Source organism: Amia ocellicauda, chromosome 1 (assembly GCF_036373705.1).
Source record: "Amia ocellicauda isolate fAmiCal2 chromosome 1, fAmiCal2.hap1, whole genome shotgun sequence".
Lineage (NCBI taxonomy): Eukaryota > Metazoa > Chordata > Actinopteri > Amiiformes > Amiidae > Amia > Amia ocellicauda.
This window is the reverse complement of record NC_089850.1, coordinates 54827997-54847657: the sequence shown is the minus strand read 5'-3', so window position 1 is coordinate 54847657 and position 19661 is coordinate 54827997. Positions and strand designations below refer to the sequence as shown.

The 19661-nt window shown below is 43.1% G+C and overlaps 2 protein-coding genes across 2 annotated transcripts; both read right to left on the bottom strand.

The window, feature by feature from the left end:
* Positions 1 to 539: 539 nt before the first annotated feature.
* ei24 (EI24 autophagy associated transmembrane protein) lies at positions 540 to 10048 on the bottom strand. The gene is made up of 11 exons (XM_066709488.1): positions 9903 to 10048; positions 8691 to 8824; positions 7813 to 7958; positions 7235 to 7295; positions 6867 to 6933; positions 5167 to 5291; positions 4937 to 5056; positions 4718 to 4829; positions 4466 to 4577; positions 4257 to 4331; positions 540 to 3396 (listed from the first exon to the last, which is right to left on the bottom strand). Exons 2-11 carry the CDS (start codon positions 8730 to 8732, stop codon positions 3234 to 3236), a joined length of 1023 nt encoding a protein of 340 aa, XP_066565585.1. The 5' UTR covers positions 8733 to 8824; positions 9903 to 10048; the 3' UTR covers positions 540 to 3233.
* A 920-nt stretch (positions 10049 to 10968) lies between these two features.
* Positions 10969 to 19646, bottom strand: ilvbl (ilvB (bacterial acetolactate synthase)-like). Its single transcript, XM_066709478.1, has 15 exons — positions 19092 to 19646; positions 17954 to 18155; positions 17447 to 17574; positions 16884 to 17022; positions 16380 to 16491; positions 16112 to 16211; positions 15890 to 15987; positions 15593 to 15729; positions 14806 to 14940; positions 14242 to 14356; positions 13211 to 13380; positions 12887 to 12957; positions 12657 to 12728; positions 12287 to 12392; positions 10969 to 12166 (listed from the first exon to the last, which is right to left on the bottom strand). Exons 1-15 carry the CDS (start codon positions 19203 to 19205, stop codon positions 11988 to 11990), a joined length of 1878 nt encoding a protein of 625 aa, XP_066565575.1. The 5' UTR covers positions 19206 to 19646; the 3' UTR covers positions 10969 to 11987.
* Positions 19647 to 19661: the final 15 nt, after the last annotated feature.

Below are 19661 nucleotides of genomic sequence, written 5' to 3'. Positions count from 1 at the left end.
CAGGAAGGTGGTCTGGTCTGATGAATCACAAGTTCAAGGTGTTGACTTGGCCTCCAAATTCCCCAGATCTCCATCCAATGGAGCATCTGTGGGATGTGCTAGACAAACAAGTCCGATCCATGGAGGCCCCACCTCGCAACTTACAGGAATTAAAGGATCTGCTGCTAATGTCTTGGTGCCAGATACCACAGCACACCTTCAGAGGTCTAGTGGAGTCCATGCCTTGATGGGTCAGGGCTGTTTTGATGGCAAAAGGGGGACCTACACAATATTAGGCAGGTGGTCATAATGTTATGGCTGATCGGTGTACATTAAGTCATTTATTCTTTGAGCAACACCTATAGCTTTCTGATAGTGACCTGTCATTTATCTAAACATTTGATTTGTGTGTGAATTTCAAAACACCTTAGATTGTAAAATAAATCAAGAATTCTAAGAGCACCCCCAAAAAAATAGATGTTTCAAACTGGTGTGTTACTGCAGATTTTGCAGACCCTTTCATGTACTTACACTTACTAAGACCACATTGTACTTCAACGTTTGTGTACTGATAAAGTTTATTGAAAGAAATGCATAATACTTTTACAAAACTTCACTCACAACAATTAATCTGCATACTTGGTTCCGTATGCTCTTGTTACAGTCATTAAATACCTTTTATAAACACCATCCGTAAGAGCTAACGGCTATCTGCCACAAAGCTAATGGCTCACCATTACTCCTTCGCACAAACATTTTAACCCTAAACACGAATCTCGAGTGACACACAGAAACACTTTCCCTAAGCGTGGTTCGGAGCTCAAAGGCAGGACTTCCTTTACTCTCCATCCAGGATGCTACCCGTGAGACAGACTATGAGACACTATGTCACTTGCATAATTTCTGTAGGTCTGCACCGATACACAGGGTATGAATCCAATCCCACATGAAAGCTTCACCTTGGAGCAAGTGCCGTCACTGCCTTCAAGGTCTTGCAGGACACACGATGCACTCTTTGGATTGGTCGGAACTGAACCTCCAATGACTCAAGTTACCATCGTGCACCTCAGCGCAGTGTCAAGGGTCGATCCGCACTCAAACACAGGTGATCGGACAGTGTAGCAGTTTGGCACATTATCATCTGTGCCAGCAAACACAGAATCATATATCTTCAGCTTTGTTGTTTGTTTGTTGTCGATTACAGTACCTACAGACGAGGGCCTTGGTAAAAACCGTATTGCACTCTGGATTCTACTGCAGTCATCCCTGCACAATGCCTGGACTCGTGAAGACTGAGGTCTGTCTTTACACAAAGAAGGTAACATTTCAGATTTCAGTTAAACCAAGAATGGCTTTGTCGTCTGCATTCTCGCACGGCTGGGAGAAACAACCAAATATGTAGATGTGCAGACACTTACGGTAAAACAATTGAAAATAAAGCTGCTGAAGAAAGTGCCAGTCTTGAAAGGGGAGAAAACAGGACAACTAAGTTAAAAGCCTGGGCAGCAAGCAAACTAATCTGTATCTTGATAGAAATGCTACTCAATTGTTAGAAAGGACCGACTTCTTACACACGCACACACACACACACACACACACAACACAAAACACTTTTGTTGAATATAGAGCATCTACTTCAAAAGGAGGCACTTTTTCTGGAGCACTTTTTCATATTTTTTCTTGTGATTTTCCTAGTTCTTATACGTAAAGCAGCCAAATCACTTGCCTCTCAGATAGCAATGATTGGAAGAGTTCCAAATGAAGATTATATGCATGAAAAACAGAAGTCCTAAAGCCAATCCCTTTCATGAGGGATGCATAGCTTTCAAAGTACATTTCACTGATCCCTGTATTGTAAGAATGGTACAATTCTAAAACACCTATCTGTAATGAGCTTCAATTTATATTATTTTAAGATATTTTTTGTTTGTTTCATTGCTGGCCAATAAAGCAAAGAGAAACATTCAAACAGAGTAGTTGAGAACAGTATATAAAACTGTAGTCTTTATACTACAGTTAAGAATGAAAATGAAAATACATAAGAAGTGTATTTCCTAATTAAAGGAATATACTCTATCACCACATCACAAGTGGTTTCACAGATCACTGCACAAACTTGAACATATTTTCATATCTGTAGGATTTGAATCCCTTAGGAGAAACTCGTCCTTTTTCCCCCCAAAAAAAACTGTGGATCAGCTCCCAGGCTGAAGAGGAATAAGATTCTTTCATAGAGCCGGTAGAAAACGTCTCCCTTTTGTTATCATCGTTACAGAATTCCTTGGGAATACAGTTCCACGAAGATTGCTAATTCCCTGAATTTATGGAGAAGCTCACAAGGTTAAAAAACAACAACAACAACAACAAAAATACACGTAACAAGAATCAGTCTTGTTTAAAGAGAGAGAAAAAGCTGTGTCGGCATCAGAAGAAAAGACTCATCTTCTGGCGTTTCTTAGAGCACAAGTTGCCCTCTAAATCTTCAAGGAAAGACCAGCTTCTCTTGTGATAAGCTTTCATTTTGTCCATAAAAAGACCAGAGCCTGCCCACACCTCCCCTGTGACTTGGCAAGCAAAACAAAAGAAAGAGGGAACATCTAGGTAACACTGTAGCCACTGCCTGAGCACGAATCTGCAATGCCATCAAAAGAAACTTTGGATGGCTTTTTAAATATTTAGTTTTCTCTATGCTCTTTTATTCTACTTATACATGAAGTATTAGCTGGATTACCTTTTACAAAAGAGAAAAGGACATCTGGGTTCACTTAAAACTCGACCGAGTCAGGCAAACTGCAACCAAGAAAGCTGTAAGAGTCTAGAAACGAACTGCTCAGGCATGTATGAGAAACGGGAAAAACACGTGAGCACATACTCTAGAGTGCGCGCACTTTGTGCAAACCGTGGATGGAAAATCAACGTCTAAAAACAGGCAAATGGCACATCTGTACAAAATAAAATATGAAAGCAAGAACAGAAGAAAAACATGTCAGGCACAGGGCAGTCACGACCTCTTTAACATGTCTGTCACATTTTTTTTTTAAATAAACCGATTTCTTTGTTCAAAAAAAGAGAATAAAATAAAACCTTAAAAAAACAAAAAAACAAACAAAACAAAAACCTGACACCGATGAACCCTCTGTCTGAGCAGCTTAGACAGGTTTCGGGCTCAGACTCCCGGAGGGGGTGTGTGTAGTGTGTTCGAACGACACCGCCTTGTCGCCCTCCTGCTCCCTCCTGGCCTCCCTGCCGTGGCGTCACTGTGCTGGCGGGGGGCGCTGGCGGGCCGGGGAGGCGTGCGGTGAGGGCAGCCTCTCGCAGGACGCCGAGGCCGTGAGCGAGGACTGCAGGTGCACGGTCTTGTGGAACAGTTTGTTGCTGATGAGCACCACCAGGGAGAAGAGACGCAGCTGAAAGTGGCTGGAAGGACAGGGGAGATATTAGCTTTTATTGGCAAAACAAACGACAACTGTCATCCACAGTCCCCTAAGGAGTGGGTTACACAAGTGAGCACTTCCTTAATTTTCACCATCTGCACTGGGTGGATGCAGTATATGTTTGATGACCAGCCACGTGGATGAAATGTTAGAAACTCGGATCTTTCGAGTTGGGGCCGATAGGCTATTTATGTAAACTGGATCCACCGAGAGACAGTGCAGTCACGAGATTTCCAATACACAATGTTGTGAACTGCCTCGTGGAAACCAATGGCAAATCTCTACACCACACTGATATTGTGCCCCGTCAGCTGTAGGAGACGCAGCCCGACCCAGTCTGACTCACACTTCAGTTCAGTTCAGTTCAGTTCAGTTCTCATCACAGTGTGTGTGTGTTGCATTCGATCAGTATTGGATCTTTCAAAATTTAATTGATTGTCATTCTCTTCACAGTGCTGATCTAATAACTATGGCAAAGGACAAGTGCCATTTTGAAAATGGAAACAGAAGGTAGATTTCTGCTGAACTTTAATGTTTCCTACATATGCAAATGTTGTTTATGTAAAATGATTGTTACCAATTAATTAATAAAGCTTATATTAACTGTGTATTCTGCTGCATTAGTTATTTAGGGGTTCTTTTAGTCTATTAAATATGTTTTATGAACTGGTTTATGATCGTCCATAAACATTATATCACGGATTTCATAATTCCCATGAGTTTCGAACGGCCTGACTGCCCTTTAGTTCGATCGATGATGACACTGTACATTTAAAGGAATTAAAAACTGCTATGTTTTCAAACAGTCAAAGGATCGCTGTGAGTGCGAAGTCGGGAACTCACTAAAGTTTAACCGGGGTCTTGGCCTCATTTGCACTGATGATGAAGAGAGGGAACAGGATTGAAAACAGGCACCCACTAGGAGAGGGAGAGAGAGAGGAGAAGCCATATTATTTATTCAATAAAGACAGAGCATATCATTTTAAGCAAACTGTGATGCAATGTTGCATAAGATTCCATCTTTAAATGCGGAGATGAGGTTTCAGTCATACCTGATAATGTACGAGGATGGCAGGGCAGTGAGCATGGCCATTGGCAACCCGAAACCAAAGTAATAGGGCCAGTTCCTCTCTATATTCGAAAGACGCTGGTGCATCTCAACCCCTGTGTGACCAGGAACAGCGGTGAGAAGAAACAGGGTGAAACAAGGCCAAACTAGACTGAAAAGCACACGTGTGTTCACCAACCGTTTTAATGTTCCTCTAAGTTGGTTTAAGACCGTCTCGTCTAAAGTGTGTGCTCACCATGGTTGAACCAGCGATACTCGAAGCAGTACAGAGAGTACAGCAGAGACATGTGGAGGAGGCTGATCATCTGGCCAATCACATCAATGGGGAAGAGGCTGACTATCATGCCCTGCAAGCAAATAAAACAATTACACCTTCGATCTGAAACAAAATCAAGCGACAGAAAACTGAACAACGGTGTGCAACCGAAAACAAGACATCTATAGCAGCAGTCACCTGAATGAGGAAGAGAGCTTGCAGCAGGAGGTTGAAGAGCATGTCTGCGATGATCTTACTGACACTGGGGAAGGGCTGAGCCTTGCGACCGGACACCTCGAACGCAAGATCTGCGATGTCCTGGAACAGACGGGGAGACGGTCGGGCTCGGGCAGCGCGTCCAAAACCACGTGATTATGCTTTCATGTGCGTGTGGAACGATCCTCGTCTCCTCTGCGATAAAGCCTTACCTGAAACCAGATGGCGTTGACGATTTTACTGAGCACGAAGAGGGGCAGCACCCAGAGAGCACTGAACACGGACGTCAGAATGAATTCCAGCCAGGACCACACATCACCATGTAGGGAGGGGTCACCTAAAGGGACAGTGAAAATCGAGGAGGTTTAACTACTCGGGCCATGATAAGCATCTGTGTTGTCGAGAGGGTGAGCAACCTACACGGAACAAGTCAGGCCTTTGTAAAGAAACAACCTTGTCTGAAACAAACAACAAAGACTGATCCTCAAATTGGAAGCTGTAGGCATTGAGGGTAATGTAAGTAGATGGATTATGAACTGGTTGATGTATAGGAAACAGAGGGTGTCGATTAGAGGAGTTGCTTCTAACTGGAGTGAGGTTGTTAGTGGAGTTCCACAGGGATCAGTACTAGGGCCTTTGCTTTTTCTAATCTATATTAACGATCTGGACTCTGGGATAGTTAGCAAACTTGTCAAATTTGCAGATGATTCTAAAATAGGCGGCTCAGCAGCAATCTCGGCAGCACAGGTTATTCAAAGGGATTTGGATAATATTCAGTTGTGGGCCGACACCTGGCAGATGAAATTCAATGTGGACAAGTGCAAGGTATTACATGCAGGTAACACAAATGTCCACTATAATTACACTATAGGAGGAATTGAACTAGATGAAGTAACACATGAGAAAGTGAGGAGTCCACGTAGACTCCTAGGTCTTTCTCCATCCAAACAATGTGGGGAAGCAATAAAAAAGGCAAACACAATGCTAGGGTATATTGTCAAAAGTGTAGAATTGAGAACAAGGGCAGTAATGTTCAGACTGTACAATGCACTAGTTAGAGCTCATCTGGATACTGTGGACAGTTCTGGGCTCCACACTTCAAGAAAGATATCGCTGCTCTAGAGGCAGTTCAGAGGAGGGCAACCAGACTTATTCCAGGTCTGAAGGGAATGTCCTACTGAGAGACTGAGGAACTGAACCTTTTCACCCTGGAACAGAGGAGACTACATGGGTACTTGATTCAAGTCTTCAAAATCATGAAAGGCATCGACCATATCAAACCACAGGAGCTTCTCCAGATCAGAAGGGACACACGCACCCGGGGACACAAATGGAAATTGGGCTTCAAGGCATTCAAGACAGAAAACAGGAGACACTTCTTCACACAGAGAGGCGTCACAATCTGAACAAACTCCCCAGCGATGCGGTTGAAGCGACAATTTGGAAACATTCAAAAACAGACTGGATAGGATCCTTGGATCACTCAGTTATTAATGGAGACCAAATGAGCGCGATGGGTCAATGGCCTCCTCTTGATTGTAAACTTATGTTCTTAAACATAGAACGAATGTTTTCATGCATTTCCTGACACTGGTTGTGTGTTTGGCACCTCATTGTGGTAGGATTTAAAACCGTAGCACAAAAAAAGAAACAAAAAAAGTGAATAAATGATAGGAGACAGATTCTAGGACACAATAAATGAAGTCTGAGAGAGGATTTGGCATGTGTAACCATCAGGAATGTTCAAAATTTGCTCCTACTTAGAGGTGCCTTTTTATTTTTCAAGACAGAGATCTGTTTATCACAGCTGGAAACCCCTGATTTGGGGGGCCACGGTTCTGTGACAGACTTGAATTCCTGCCCTGGTCTTAGTAAAATAATTTCCTCAGTAGGCCTCGGGACTTGCACATACCGATAATGGTTGCCGTCAGAGTCTGGAGCAGTGGTATGAACACTCGGTAGAAAAGAAACAGACTGAGCTGGAAGAAAAAGAAAGAAGGGAAATATAAATATGCATCAAGCTGCTGTATACATTTAAAAGATATTCACAAGCACCATTTCTAACTTTCAGCAGTAAAAGGAGGTTCAAATGCCACCATACGCCACAATTATGAAACTTCAGTAGCTTTGAGACGATTCTTTGCCATATTGTTTACAGCTCTAGATATAAACCTGCAATGTTGACCACACAGATTATCGAGAAAACAGGAAATGCTCACTGTACAGATTTTCATGTCTCACAGTCACAGAACAGGCTTTCAATCAGAGTTATGACTTTACCCAGAACACGCCTCCATTCCAGGCACAGCACTGCAGGATTCGGCTGGCTAGCTTGGGTTCGCTGCGTGAAAAACAAAAACACTGATGAGACACGGCCTTGCTTTCACTTCAATTACAGGACAGACCAGACAGCTGTCACCTGCACTGTTCAAGAGCGTGGATACCTCCCAGAGCGCCTAGTTTTAACCAATATCCACAAACTGAAATTAGACGAGCTTTAAAACAGACCACGAATACTAAAACCTCTATCAGCTATAGACAATGTTAGTGCAACAGTTTATTCAGGTAAAGCAAAGCTGTAGGAGGTTACAAAATGTTATTCATTCTTGTGAATGTTACACATTCTTCTCATCGTTTACTTTCGGCATTTTAAAAATACAAGGATACAAAAGTACAGTGTTCAGCAGCTTAACAAATAAGTGTAGAACACAACAAAATATAGTAGTTTTAGTAAAATGTAAAGTTTACAATTAGTTTGAATAGTGCACAGGTAGAAGTACTAAATAAAAGGTAGCCGTGACAAAGTGCAGTGATATTCCAGGTCGGCTCCTCCCGGCCAGGGGTGGCCCTCTCCCTACCTCTCCTGTTTCCGCTCCTCGCTCTGCGCCCGACGCTGAGCCAGTGCACCGCTCGCCCGTCTCCGCCTTTGCTCTTCCCTTTTCTGCTGAATGCGGGCGTCCAGCTTGGAGATGGTCCCGATCCCGAGAATTGAGTCCTTAATCCCCTGGAGAAGCAGAGAAACGGGTGACGTTGTAGAACTGGGAGTTCCATGCGGCAGGGTTCTGACCAGTATTCCATCTCAAAGACTCCCCCTCGTTTGCAGAATGAGTCTTTCAAGCCACAAAGAGACGATTTGGACTTGAAACCAGATCAATCACACTGGGCAGCCATTTACTCTGTGTACAAGTTTATTTTATCTAGGTTTTGTCAGCCTGACACACAGGAGAACAGGTTAAAGTTACGTTACATGCAACTTTGGACTTGTCAGTCGGGAGCACACTGATTCTGACACAGATAGAGCAGAGGTGACTGAGCTGGACATGCAAGGCCAAAACATGTAGGTCTTTTTAATCATTACCCATTAAAAACATGGGCAATATGATGATTGCGACCAATCAAGTACCTAAATTAAGTAATTCAAAACTCTGGGGTGGGACAAACTATAACCGTTTTCTTTGAGCACCCCTGCCATTCAGTTTCAACTCACTGCTACTTCACGAATCTCTAAGTTTAACAGACAGCTGCTATTTTATTCCCCTTTCATTTTACTGGAACTAGAGTTAATGTTAGGTCGTGGATTGATGTTATTATTTCCTTGTTTTATCATAATAAAATGTAGCTCACTTAAAGCACTTTCCCCCCAGCAGTTTTTGTTGTTGCATGTATGTGTTTAAATGATGATGATATTATTATTATTGCTGTTGAGAATGAGAATTAAAGGGGTGTGCATGCTGACCGTCGCAACATCGCGGAGGAAGGCCCGGACACTGTCTGCCATTTCCAGCACAGCTCCCACGTCATCAACTACAGAAGGAAGGTGCGTCGGGGGTCTGGAAAACTCTCATGTTGGCCAGGAGAAAGCCCAGGAACCTGGAGGAAAGAACAAAACCAAGGAGACCTTAACACCTCCAGAAAATGCTTAAAGAACAGGGTGCGGTGAGGACGACGCATTAAGGTGTTTGCTAAGCTTAAATGTATTTATTTATTGATTTGACATAACGCATGCTGAGGAAACCAACACCAAAGCACAGGCTCAGGGAAGTTAAATAAACCACAAACACAAGGTAGGTTTAATATGCAAATGTCACTGCAGAGTATTGTATACACTAGTGTCTTGAGTGGCTGAGGATGTGGTTGCATGTAAACACTCCTTGAAGTAACCGATGAAAGACAAAACTGAACAAACAAATGATATTCTTCCAGTGAAAAATGCCATTCCACCATTTCAAACTGGTGTCACAGGACAGGACTGCATCTTACACAACCTTGTTTCATAATCAAAATCCATGAAGAGAAAAAACATAACAGGAAACAAACATGGAAAAAATCCTACTGGCGTCTGTCCTCCATCATTACAAACTTTGCATTTGTGTTGTAGGAAATGTGAGGAGGGAAACAAACTTATTACAGTTCATAAATGCTATAGGGAGTGGTAGCATGTTTACTGCTATTAAAACAAGTAATGCAGAAATGAACACATTAAAATAAGAACACATATACATTATTTTTAGTTGCAAGAAATCAATTTGCAGGTTTATGCCGAAGGACGTCCCAGTGTAATGCTGCTTGCTTATTATTTTTTAGGTAATTGCTGTTAGGTGCCTTGAATAGCCAATTAAACAATTACGTTACAATACTCATGATGACTACATGTAATGTGGATATATGTAACACACGCTCTAGGTCTTATTGAATACAATCAAACGACTGATATAAATCTAGCTCTTATTGAACTGCACTACCGTATAGTTGAATACGTTGGTCGTGTACAATGCATATATTATTTCTCAGTACTGGGTCTCTATACATTAAGCAGCTGTCACCAGTGCGGTGCACAAACAGCCCAGCCAGCGACTCCCTCCTCTCGCCGTCCTTTCTTGAGAGCCGCCAGCCCCGGAGGACCGCTTCAGACCCGGGCCTGATGGGTCTGACAACCTGCCTTTCTTACCTCATGTATCTCCTTTACCGAAACTCTCTCTTCTTCTCTTTTACCGGATTATTTCACTGCTTTATTCTCTCTCTCCCCACAACAACAGTGCCAGCCAGCTCCCAGGGCCTCCGCCGCGCCGCAGTGCGCATGCTTCGAGTGGCGGATAGGATTGTGGGAAATGTAGTCAGAGCTCGGGAGAGACGTGCGCTTGGACAACCCAGTCCAAACATCAGACACTTGTAGTGGTGTTCAAAACAAAGCATGCACCTACATGCAACTGTTGCTGATGGTTAATCTATGCCTGGTTTTGTTTTGTGTATATCGTAAAATCCCCAATGCTTACAGGAGTTTAGTTGGTTGTTACCTTTCTGTTGTTTTCATCTTTGTAAATCAAATTATGTGTTCTGGTTTGTTAGATAATTGTACAGTAACCAATGCATGAAACACTAATATACTTATATACAAATATAGATAGATAGACATGCATCTAAATAGAGGGATGCAGCCCCTCTATACATTATTTTTGTACATTCTTACTAAGCAAAACATTTAAGATTGTGAAAACAAGTATTGTGTATCTGTGTTAATGCACGGAAATAACACAGCTCAGAGGCGTTGCAGTTATCATCTGTATGTTTTATTGCACCCACAAAACATTACCGCATCTTAATCGCTTCACTATTCACAAAGACACCTTTTTAAAACGCCAAGTATAAATGGGTTTATTTTTCAAAATGTTGAAGCAGAAGTACACCATCGTGTCGGTACTTCTCAGTCCTGAATCGAAGTACTTTGTATCCATAAGAGTAAAAATACCTTCAGGCACTGTAATGGTAAATACAAAAACACTTCCCACCGAGACTTTCAGGTGCACCTCCACACAGTGGCAAGTTCACCACAGCACTTCAATCTGCATGTCACTCACGGCTTTCTCACACAAATCAACAGCATTCCAGTGTCTGTTTATTTGATTTAGTTTTGGTATTTGTTTTACCTCCCTTTAATTAATTATAGGGAGTGTTGGTTAAATAAAATAGGTACCACTAAACCGCTGAATACTGGCTTGCTGGAAAAAAGCACGTAGTTCAAGAGAGAAGGGCACACATTTATTCTCATTCACATGGTACTGTATAGTTGCAGCTGCAAACAGTGCTATGTGAACCTTGAAAAGGAGTAGCAGTCAACCATTTAAAATGTTTACATTCAGGAATAAAAGTTGTACAATCTCATTTTAACTAAAAAGGGCACACAATTAAGAATGAGTACACAATGTAGCATTAAATTGCCCATCTCATTAATATAGTGTTTGGGTTCGCTAACAAGTTGCATGTTTAGCACCTGCAAATAAAAGTGAATGAGATGATACTGTAGCTTGTGACCGCCTTTACTAGTGCAGACCTTCATCGCTGTTCACCTGTGCAGTGCTGTCAGGTGAAGTCCGGACATCTTCTCTTTTTTATAAGAAATAAGAACGTCATTTTTTAAAAACATTATTTTTACAAAAGTAGTAAGAAACAACTGAGCTTACGTTTGCTGGGGTGAGATTTGAACACATCTATATTTGCAGAAAAAGAGTTTCAAACTTTACATGATAGCTTAATTGAAAAAAAAAAAAAAAGGGAAGTATGTAGTATTTCAAACAAAAGTAAAAACTGCCAGTCAGACTTTGAAAAAATGGTTAAGATTTCAAAATGTATCCACGGCTTACATTCCACCTTTTGTCAAAATACACACATTGTTATTGTTATGTTTCTGTACAATATGTCATAATTTCATAACATCTCCATTTCCAGTTTGAATAATGTGAGCAAAATAAAGCAACAAAACCAACAAAACATAATCATGGAAGCACCAAAAGCAGTTTCCTTTTCCTGTTCATTGGTCAGGAGAGGGACTGTGTTCGGGACACCGAGCAATTTCTCCCTCATTTCCCTTTATTATCCTGGAAAAGCTGAGGAGTGGAATGTCAAGAAGCATCTTTTTTCCATGCCTTTTTCTGCTTGCCTGACACGGTTCAACAGAAAAACAAGAGCTTTGGGTTTCTAGTAAAAAAAAAAGTCTTAAAACAAACACTGCAAAAGAAACCAGATAAAAAACGCCCATCTACACAGAGATGGAGCCGTCTCTGAAGTTGGTTTTCCCGATTAAAACGTTGAGCAAGATCGCTTGGCCCTGGCGGCTCTCCTGCTGGGCCTTCTTTATGATGTCATCTAGCCTGCCCTCGTCCTCTCGGCCAATCAGGTAGCCCTTCCCTCCGTAACCGTCCGCTACCACATGGTAATCTGACCACAGGGAAAAGATGTTACTGTAGATAGACAAGGTTGTGATAATACAAAAACTTGTATACAAAAGGCGATGACATTCTGGGTCGGCTGAGGGTTGTGATCTGTACTGACACTGACCTGTGAACGCCAGGCCGCACGCCACGTTGCTTCCCAGGATGGGCACCTGCTCCCTGGAGATCTGGCTCCAACAGGCATCGTTTCCGACCAGAGCGATCACTGGCGTCTGCGAGAGAGAGATACAACAGAAGATCACACCTTATCTTTATAAAATGATGAGGATTATTTTATGAATCACTCAAACCGTGCCACTCAAACCAAGGACCTTCCTTCTGCCTCCCATAGCTGCTTCAGGAGGCCATATGCCATGCTGGGCTGTTAAAATGCTATCTGTGTGAACTGCAGGGGATCAATATGCAGCACGTGCCAGTGATTTGCCGCTTTCGGCGACTCTGCTCTCCGATGTCTGAGCTGAATGTGGAGACCGTACCTTGTGTCGAGTGAAGGTGTCAAATTCGGCCACGCTGTATCCCAGAGATCCGTCTCCGTAAATGATCCACACCTGAAAGGGATGAGTCTGGTTAAAGGAGCACAGCTGAGGGCAGATCGTCTTTCCATGCTGTCAGACAGTTATTAGCTGGGCGGTATTGTGGCTAGGAAAGCTTGGCACAGAATGAATGCAACCACTCCAGATTCCATGTATAAAATCCAGTACTGAACCTCTGATTCTGGCCTACTGAGTTTTGCTCCAAGTGCAAATCCCCCGCCGACACCTAGGGTCCCAAACGCACCTGTGGAGGAAAAGGCCAGAGCTCAGACTGAGGGAGGGACATTGATCGAGCTACAGGTATTGTACCAGACAACAATGTCCTGTGGGACATTTACAATCCTGAGCAAATAAAAAAATCACCAGTTCTGTATTGTCACTTAATTTAAGAGATATTGGCAATGTTTATGTTCCACTTTTCTAGCTTGATCTTTTTATAATTCTTTTACTAAGCTGGTGGCGCTGCAGGCTGTCCGCAGAGCGCCCCGTGTCCTGACCTGGATCGAGCCATCGCAGGGGCCCCCGTGGCCTCATGATGTACGCAGCGCTGCCCACAAAATCCCCGCCGTCCGCCACGATGATACTGTCCTCTGCCATCAGCTCCTCTGCCCTGTGCAGGACCTTCAGCGGGTTCAGGTGGCGATGGGTCTGTTCAGCAGCCTTGTCTCTGCGGGGGGTGGGCAGACAGGGCCGCGTTGTTAAACATGGTGAAGAGTAATAGGACGTTGGCAGTGGAATGGAATGTTAAACAGAGGAAAAGACACAGAACTCCACTACCCCCTCTCGTACGCCACGTTTCTCTTCCTTTTCATTGTCGTGTGTGCTAGTGATTGACGTTTGACATTTTAGAGGATGCTTTGATATTAAAGATGTTCAACACACTATACAAAACACTCTTTCACTGACCACCGCCTCAACTGGAAAAAACTAAATATTTATGCTTAAAGTTGACGAGTCCAAAATAATCCGGAGAAAGAGGTGTGGGGTTATTAAAAAGTATTTATTAGGAGCAGCTGCAGAGGACCATTCATGGGGCCATTCCACAAACAGTCCTAAAGAAGTACAAGCGTTTTTATGCGGGCAGAAGAAGAGATAACAAGAATCACAAGCTGTCCTGTGTAAGTCCGCTCTTCTCTGCCTGACAGCTCCAGTGGAGGACCCATATACGGTCAAGCACGAGGAAATTTGAGGTTGACGTACACAGAGGCTGCATATGAGGTATGAGCCTGAAACTACTAGCTTAAACTGGTTGTTATCAAACCCTGTTCTTCTGGGTATTAAGTTATTAAGTCCTTGTTCACAGACACACAAGGAAAAAAGCAGTCTGGATTTGAAATTATCTCAAAAGTCCAGCTCGGACTGGTGGCATTGCACCAAACCAAATTAAGAACCTACAGATCTGATGGCCACTGACCAATTCCTTTACATACACCCAGAGGAGTAAAAAACCAGGAGTTTCTGGCCAGCTTGGTATCATCACTTCACAAGAGAACTTGCTTTCAAAGTCGCTGGGGGCCAGTGAGCGTACCTGTTTGCCTTCTCCTTGGTGATATCGCCTTCTTTCAGACTCTGCGGCCAATCCTGAGGACATCTGTAGCCTTTCAGACCCTCAGACAGACACAACAAAAAGGAACCAGCATCCCCTAAAGCAAAGCAAATCAATAAGAAGGTCTCAAGGATCAGTGGTCTGCATCTTTTCACATTTTTGCAGAACCAATAATTTGGGCAGAGAAGAAACAAAACACAATCTGGCTCTGATGTTGTAATTCAGATACAGGGCTGTAGATTAAAACAAGTGTGGTGTGGGACACTCAAGTATTATGCATATTTTAATCCACGCCTTTATAAAGCATAGTGTAAAAGTAAAGTAATCGAAACTTAAGCCGAATATATTAAAACAAAAAATATATATAAGACAGTTAAAGAACAACATGATAGAAAAAAGGGCAGATTAACAGCTGGGAGTAAAACAGCACAGTGAACAGTGGGCGCTTGTGACACACTGTGACCCAGCACAGCTGTGCAGCCGAGCCCGACTAAAGACCTTGTGCAATCTATTAGGTCAGTATCTTGCTGGCAGTGCTCCCCGTACCCTGAATGGCGACCGTGGGTTTCCAGAACATGTCGGAGTTCTTCAGCAGCTGTCCCTTGTCACGGTTCACCGCAATGATCTTGCTGCGCCGATTCAGGACTCGACCGTAACTCAGCCGGAAATCGCACACGGTGCCTAGGGAGAGAAAATGCCAAATTACTGAGCATATACACCCACCGCCCCCACAGCGGCTTCTCCCGTGCCGCTGCAGTCTCCCTTTCCAGTCTGGGGAATCGGGGGCCTCAGTTTGGTCAATGACAGCGATCAACTGTTTATGTCCATTAATAACTAAGTGATCCAAGGATCCTATCCAGTCTATTTTTAAATGTTCCCAATTTTCAGCTTCAACCACATTGCTGTGGAGTTTGTTCCAGATTGTGATGCCTCTCTGTGTGAACAAACTCCCCAGCGATGTGGTTGAAGCTGAAAATTGGGAACATTTAAAAATAGACTGGATAGGATCCTTGGATCACTTAGTTATCAATGGACACCAAACGAGCACGATGGGGCGAATGGACTCCTCTCGATTGTAAACTTTCTTATGTTCTTATGTGAAAAGCGTAAACTGCTTATCTGAAGCATGCATAACAAAACACCATCACTATTACACAACTGCACAGTGAGGCACATAACATGTTGAAAGTACACATTCTGTTGAATTTTGTAGTCTTAAGTAGTCTTGGTTCATTTCACAGACACAACAAAAACAACTACAACAACATTGGGAATGAGGACAGAGATGTAAAGTTTCTCTGTAGGCTTGAGAGAACATGTTGCCTAGCCCCACCTGCCAAAAGCACCACATCAGCTTCTTTGAGGGCATCTTTGCGGTTCTGTCGGATGTGCAGTTCACTGTCTCGGCCCAGCATACCCCGGGCCATTCCGCCCAGGAAGCAGGGGATGCCCAGGGACTCGAGTGCTTTCCTGCAGGAGAGGTCACAGTGGATTAACTCGAGTGCACACTCAACTCTCGGGGCAAATAAGAGTTTGGGTGTTTCTCTGTGGATTCAGCCACAATTTGTACATGAAAACTTCTGTTACATGTGGGTTATAGGTCTTTAAAACAAAAACACAGGCATCTCACCGAATGTCCTCCACAGGTGTCGGGGGTAGAGTGGCCTGGCTGCCAAGCAGAATGACTGGCTTCTTAGCCCTGCTCACCAGCTCCACACACTGCTGGACCTGAGGGCATCAATTCCAGGAGGTTACATCAACTTTGTTTTATATCCTTGAATCGAGGTAGACTTAAATGCTTGTTTGTAAGAAACTACACTGCGTTTTGTATCAGCACTGTCTTTGCCAGTACCTGCTGGTCCGTGGCTTTGGGAATCTGGACAGGGAGCGGCGAGAGATCTTGGGGCTCCCAGGCCCCAGCAAATAGGTTGGTCAAGTGATTGCGTAGATACCTGACGGAGGATGGAAAAGTCTAACTTCATATCATAGACCATACACTGAAAGTCAAGCATCAACCCATATTATTATTATTATTATTAAAATAATATGAATAGGATATATGATACACAACAGAGTAATGACTGAGCTGATCACGGTCATATTCTTTCAGTTTTCTTTACCAGGAGATCGCTTTCCCCACCAGTCCCTTGGGGGTGTTTTTGGCTGCAAACTCTTTCTCCACAAGGTGGTAAGGGTAGAGCGTGTCAATAGGAAACTCCACAAACACCGGGCCTACAAAGCAAATGAAAGTCGTTGATATCTATATGAAAAGTACTTGGTGTGGGGCCTGGAAGTGGAAAATGGAGACAGCTGCTCTGGTACAGGGATTGATTCTGGACTGAAGTTAGCAAATAAAGTATATTCCTTTAAATTAAGCTAGCTCAATTAAACCGAGTTTGTCTTGATGAATGTCGGACTTTGCAAGATCAGTCTAATCTGCTGGTGTAATACCAAGTAATTTCCTTAAAAATGTCTACTGTAGTACACCACAGTAAAACCACAGTAAAGGGTAGGAAAGCAAAGTGAAGATATGCTAAAGCATGGAGAGGTATAGTAAACCATGACATGGCAAAGCATGTGCGCAGTGTAAGCATGCGGTCGTGTGGTGGGACTGCCTGGAGTACCTGGGGTTCCCGACTGTGCGACGGCGATGGCCTTCTTCACCACAGGGACAATCTCCCGCACCGTCCGCACCGAGGCACAGAACTTACAGAGCGGCCGGAAAAGAGAGAGCTGGTCTATGTCCTGCAGAGCCCCTCGACCCTACATAAACACACAGAGACAGAGACAGACAGACACACAGATAGAAAGGCACAGAAAAATATCAGCATACATTAAGTTTTAAAAGTCACAGCCTTAAAATGATTCACACTGACACTGCGATTTAAAATGAAATGGTCTGTCTCTGCAAAGTTTCAATTAATTTTTTCATCTCAGATGTCCTGACGGCAACAAGTTCATTCCCAGAACTCTGTAAATTAAACATTACATTTTCTTGAGCCAAAAGGGGTCGAGGGGTTAATTGTAAAATAAAGCTCACCAGCTCACGCATGAAAAATAAAATGAACAGACAAGATGTGTGTTTGCAAAGAAGCAGCTTTTAGCCTTCAATGTCATTTTGAAGACACATGCTAAAATAATCAAATATCTGCAGCAGTATCCTGTTATCAACCATGAAACAGCTCACCTGCAGTAACGTAGCTGCTGCCCCCCCGATCAAAAGCAAAGGCGACTCAGCCATCTGTGCATTCTTCACTGCAGTGACAGTGTTGGTCAAACCCGGCCCTGCGGTCACTGCGGCCACTCCGATAGTGCCTGCATGAGAGAGAGACACTGGCATTAATTCTGCGTATCAAGGTTAAGTATTAACATTTAACACATTAACACTCTTTATCTTGAACCATAGTGCTACATTTATTTGAATAATTATCGTTAGATATACTGTATTTGTTTATCAATTTTATGTTTTCAATATTTGGTGATCACCGATTCAGCCGAGTGATGAAAACAAGCATTCCGGTCGATTGACCTGAATGAAGATAAGAGATGTGCCAAATTTTGACAGGCACCCCACAACTGTGTTTGTGTATATTATATATCAAATGTCATATATCACAGTTGATCCTTCTTTCACTTCTGAGCCCATCAGTCAGGTTGTTTTTGTTCTTTTGGTGCAGTTGGAGATCGCTCTTACCGGACAGTCTGGCGACAGCATCTGCGGCGAAGACGGCAGTGGCTTCGTGCCGGGTGTCCACAATTCGGATGCCCACCTTCTCACAGGCCACCAGGATTGGGGAGATGTGCCCCCCCACCAGAGTGAACACAAACTTGATGCCGTGGGCTTGGAGCACCTCAGCTACACTCTCCCCCCCGTGGCGCGGGCTCTTCAACTCAGCCTGACAAACAACAACAAAAAACGAGTTGTACAATAAGGTTGCTACAAGGTTGGTTTTTTAGATGTATTAAATCAGTGGACTCCAGCGTTGGCCCTGGAATGCCATTTTCCTTCAGGTTTTACAACTGTCTTCAATCAGTAACTAATGATAAAATGGATCTTGATAAACTAAGCCACAAATAAATTGTGTTGTGTAAGTCCAAGTGGAATGAAAACCTGTGGCTCAATACCACCAGGTGTATAAACCCCGGCACAAAATCAGTGATTACCAAGTAGGCTACTTGGAATAAATGTCACTTTTGAACACTTATTCACTTAATTGTATAACTTATTCAATCAATTCTCATGCACTTGGATAAAACAGAAGCCTTGACACTCTCCCGCTCATGGGGGGTACTTTTGCTGCATATGTGGACAGTTACCTCAAATGTGTAGCTGTAAACTCTAAGGGGGGAGAATTCATTTATAAACATTGCTTGGTTTAAGATTTAGTGCTGCACTGCACTCTGAGAAGTTGTGTGGGAGTTATGCACGCCAAGATATATGATTACACAATTTCTGACATATTGTTTTATGTGCATGAATAGACTATATTCATTCGGGCATGAAGAGAACAGTACAGATGATATCAGATACAACCTAAAAACTACAATGTAAATGCCATTAAGTGATCAGCAACTGGGATATCGATGAAGGTGGCAAAACTGGAATTTTCAAACTTTTCACCTTAAGAGCAACCTGTCCTCAAGATGTGTGAGATCCCAGTACTTGTTAAACTGGTTCACCGGGTGTGGGGCATGCACCTTGCACAGACATCTTACTAACGATCACCATGCATTATTAAAAGGCAGGAGACGAATCCCACAAACCCAAGACTTCTACCTAAGTTGCATCAAATAAAACCACAACCCAAAGCTGAACAGCCTATATGACTTACCTTGTGGAAGAGTTGGTAAATGACTCCAAGTTTGTAAGCAGCAAACATCAACACTGCACAGGCACTTGCAAAAAGGCACCCTAGCACTGCTGCAACACTACAACAGCAATCCATGTTAACGCAGAAAATGTAATTTGAGAGCTGAAATCCAATGTAAAACTAAAAAACCTGGAAGGCAGCGTCCAGATACTTAGCCCTTTAAATCCGATGCAGCCAAGCGACACAAACAAACCATTGGTGCAACGAGAGAGAGAGAGAGAAGTTGAAAACTAAACAATAACTTAGATCAGAAAACTTAATCCTTACAGAAGAGATGCATTGGAAAAGAAATGCTATCAGCTACTTCCAAAGTTAAGCTATATCCACTTTCTCGCCCACAAATAAACTCGATTGCATGAAGTTTTTTAAACATGCACTTTACAGATATGAGAATAAATCAGAAGGAATAAAAAATGAATAACGAAAGAGCTGGAGAACTTATACAGAGTTGAACCCTGTCGGTTCCAAGTGCATGTTTGGAATGACCGAAGTTCTCTTTCCTCCTGCTGTCACTTGCGGCTGCGCTCTTTA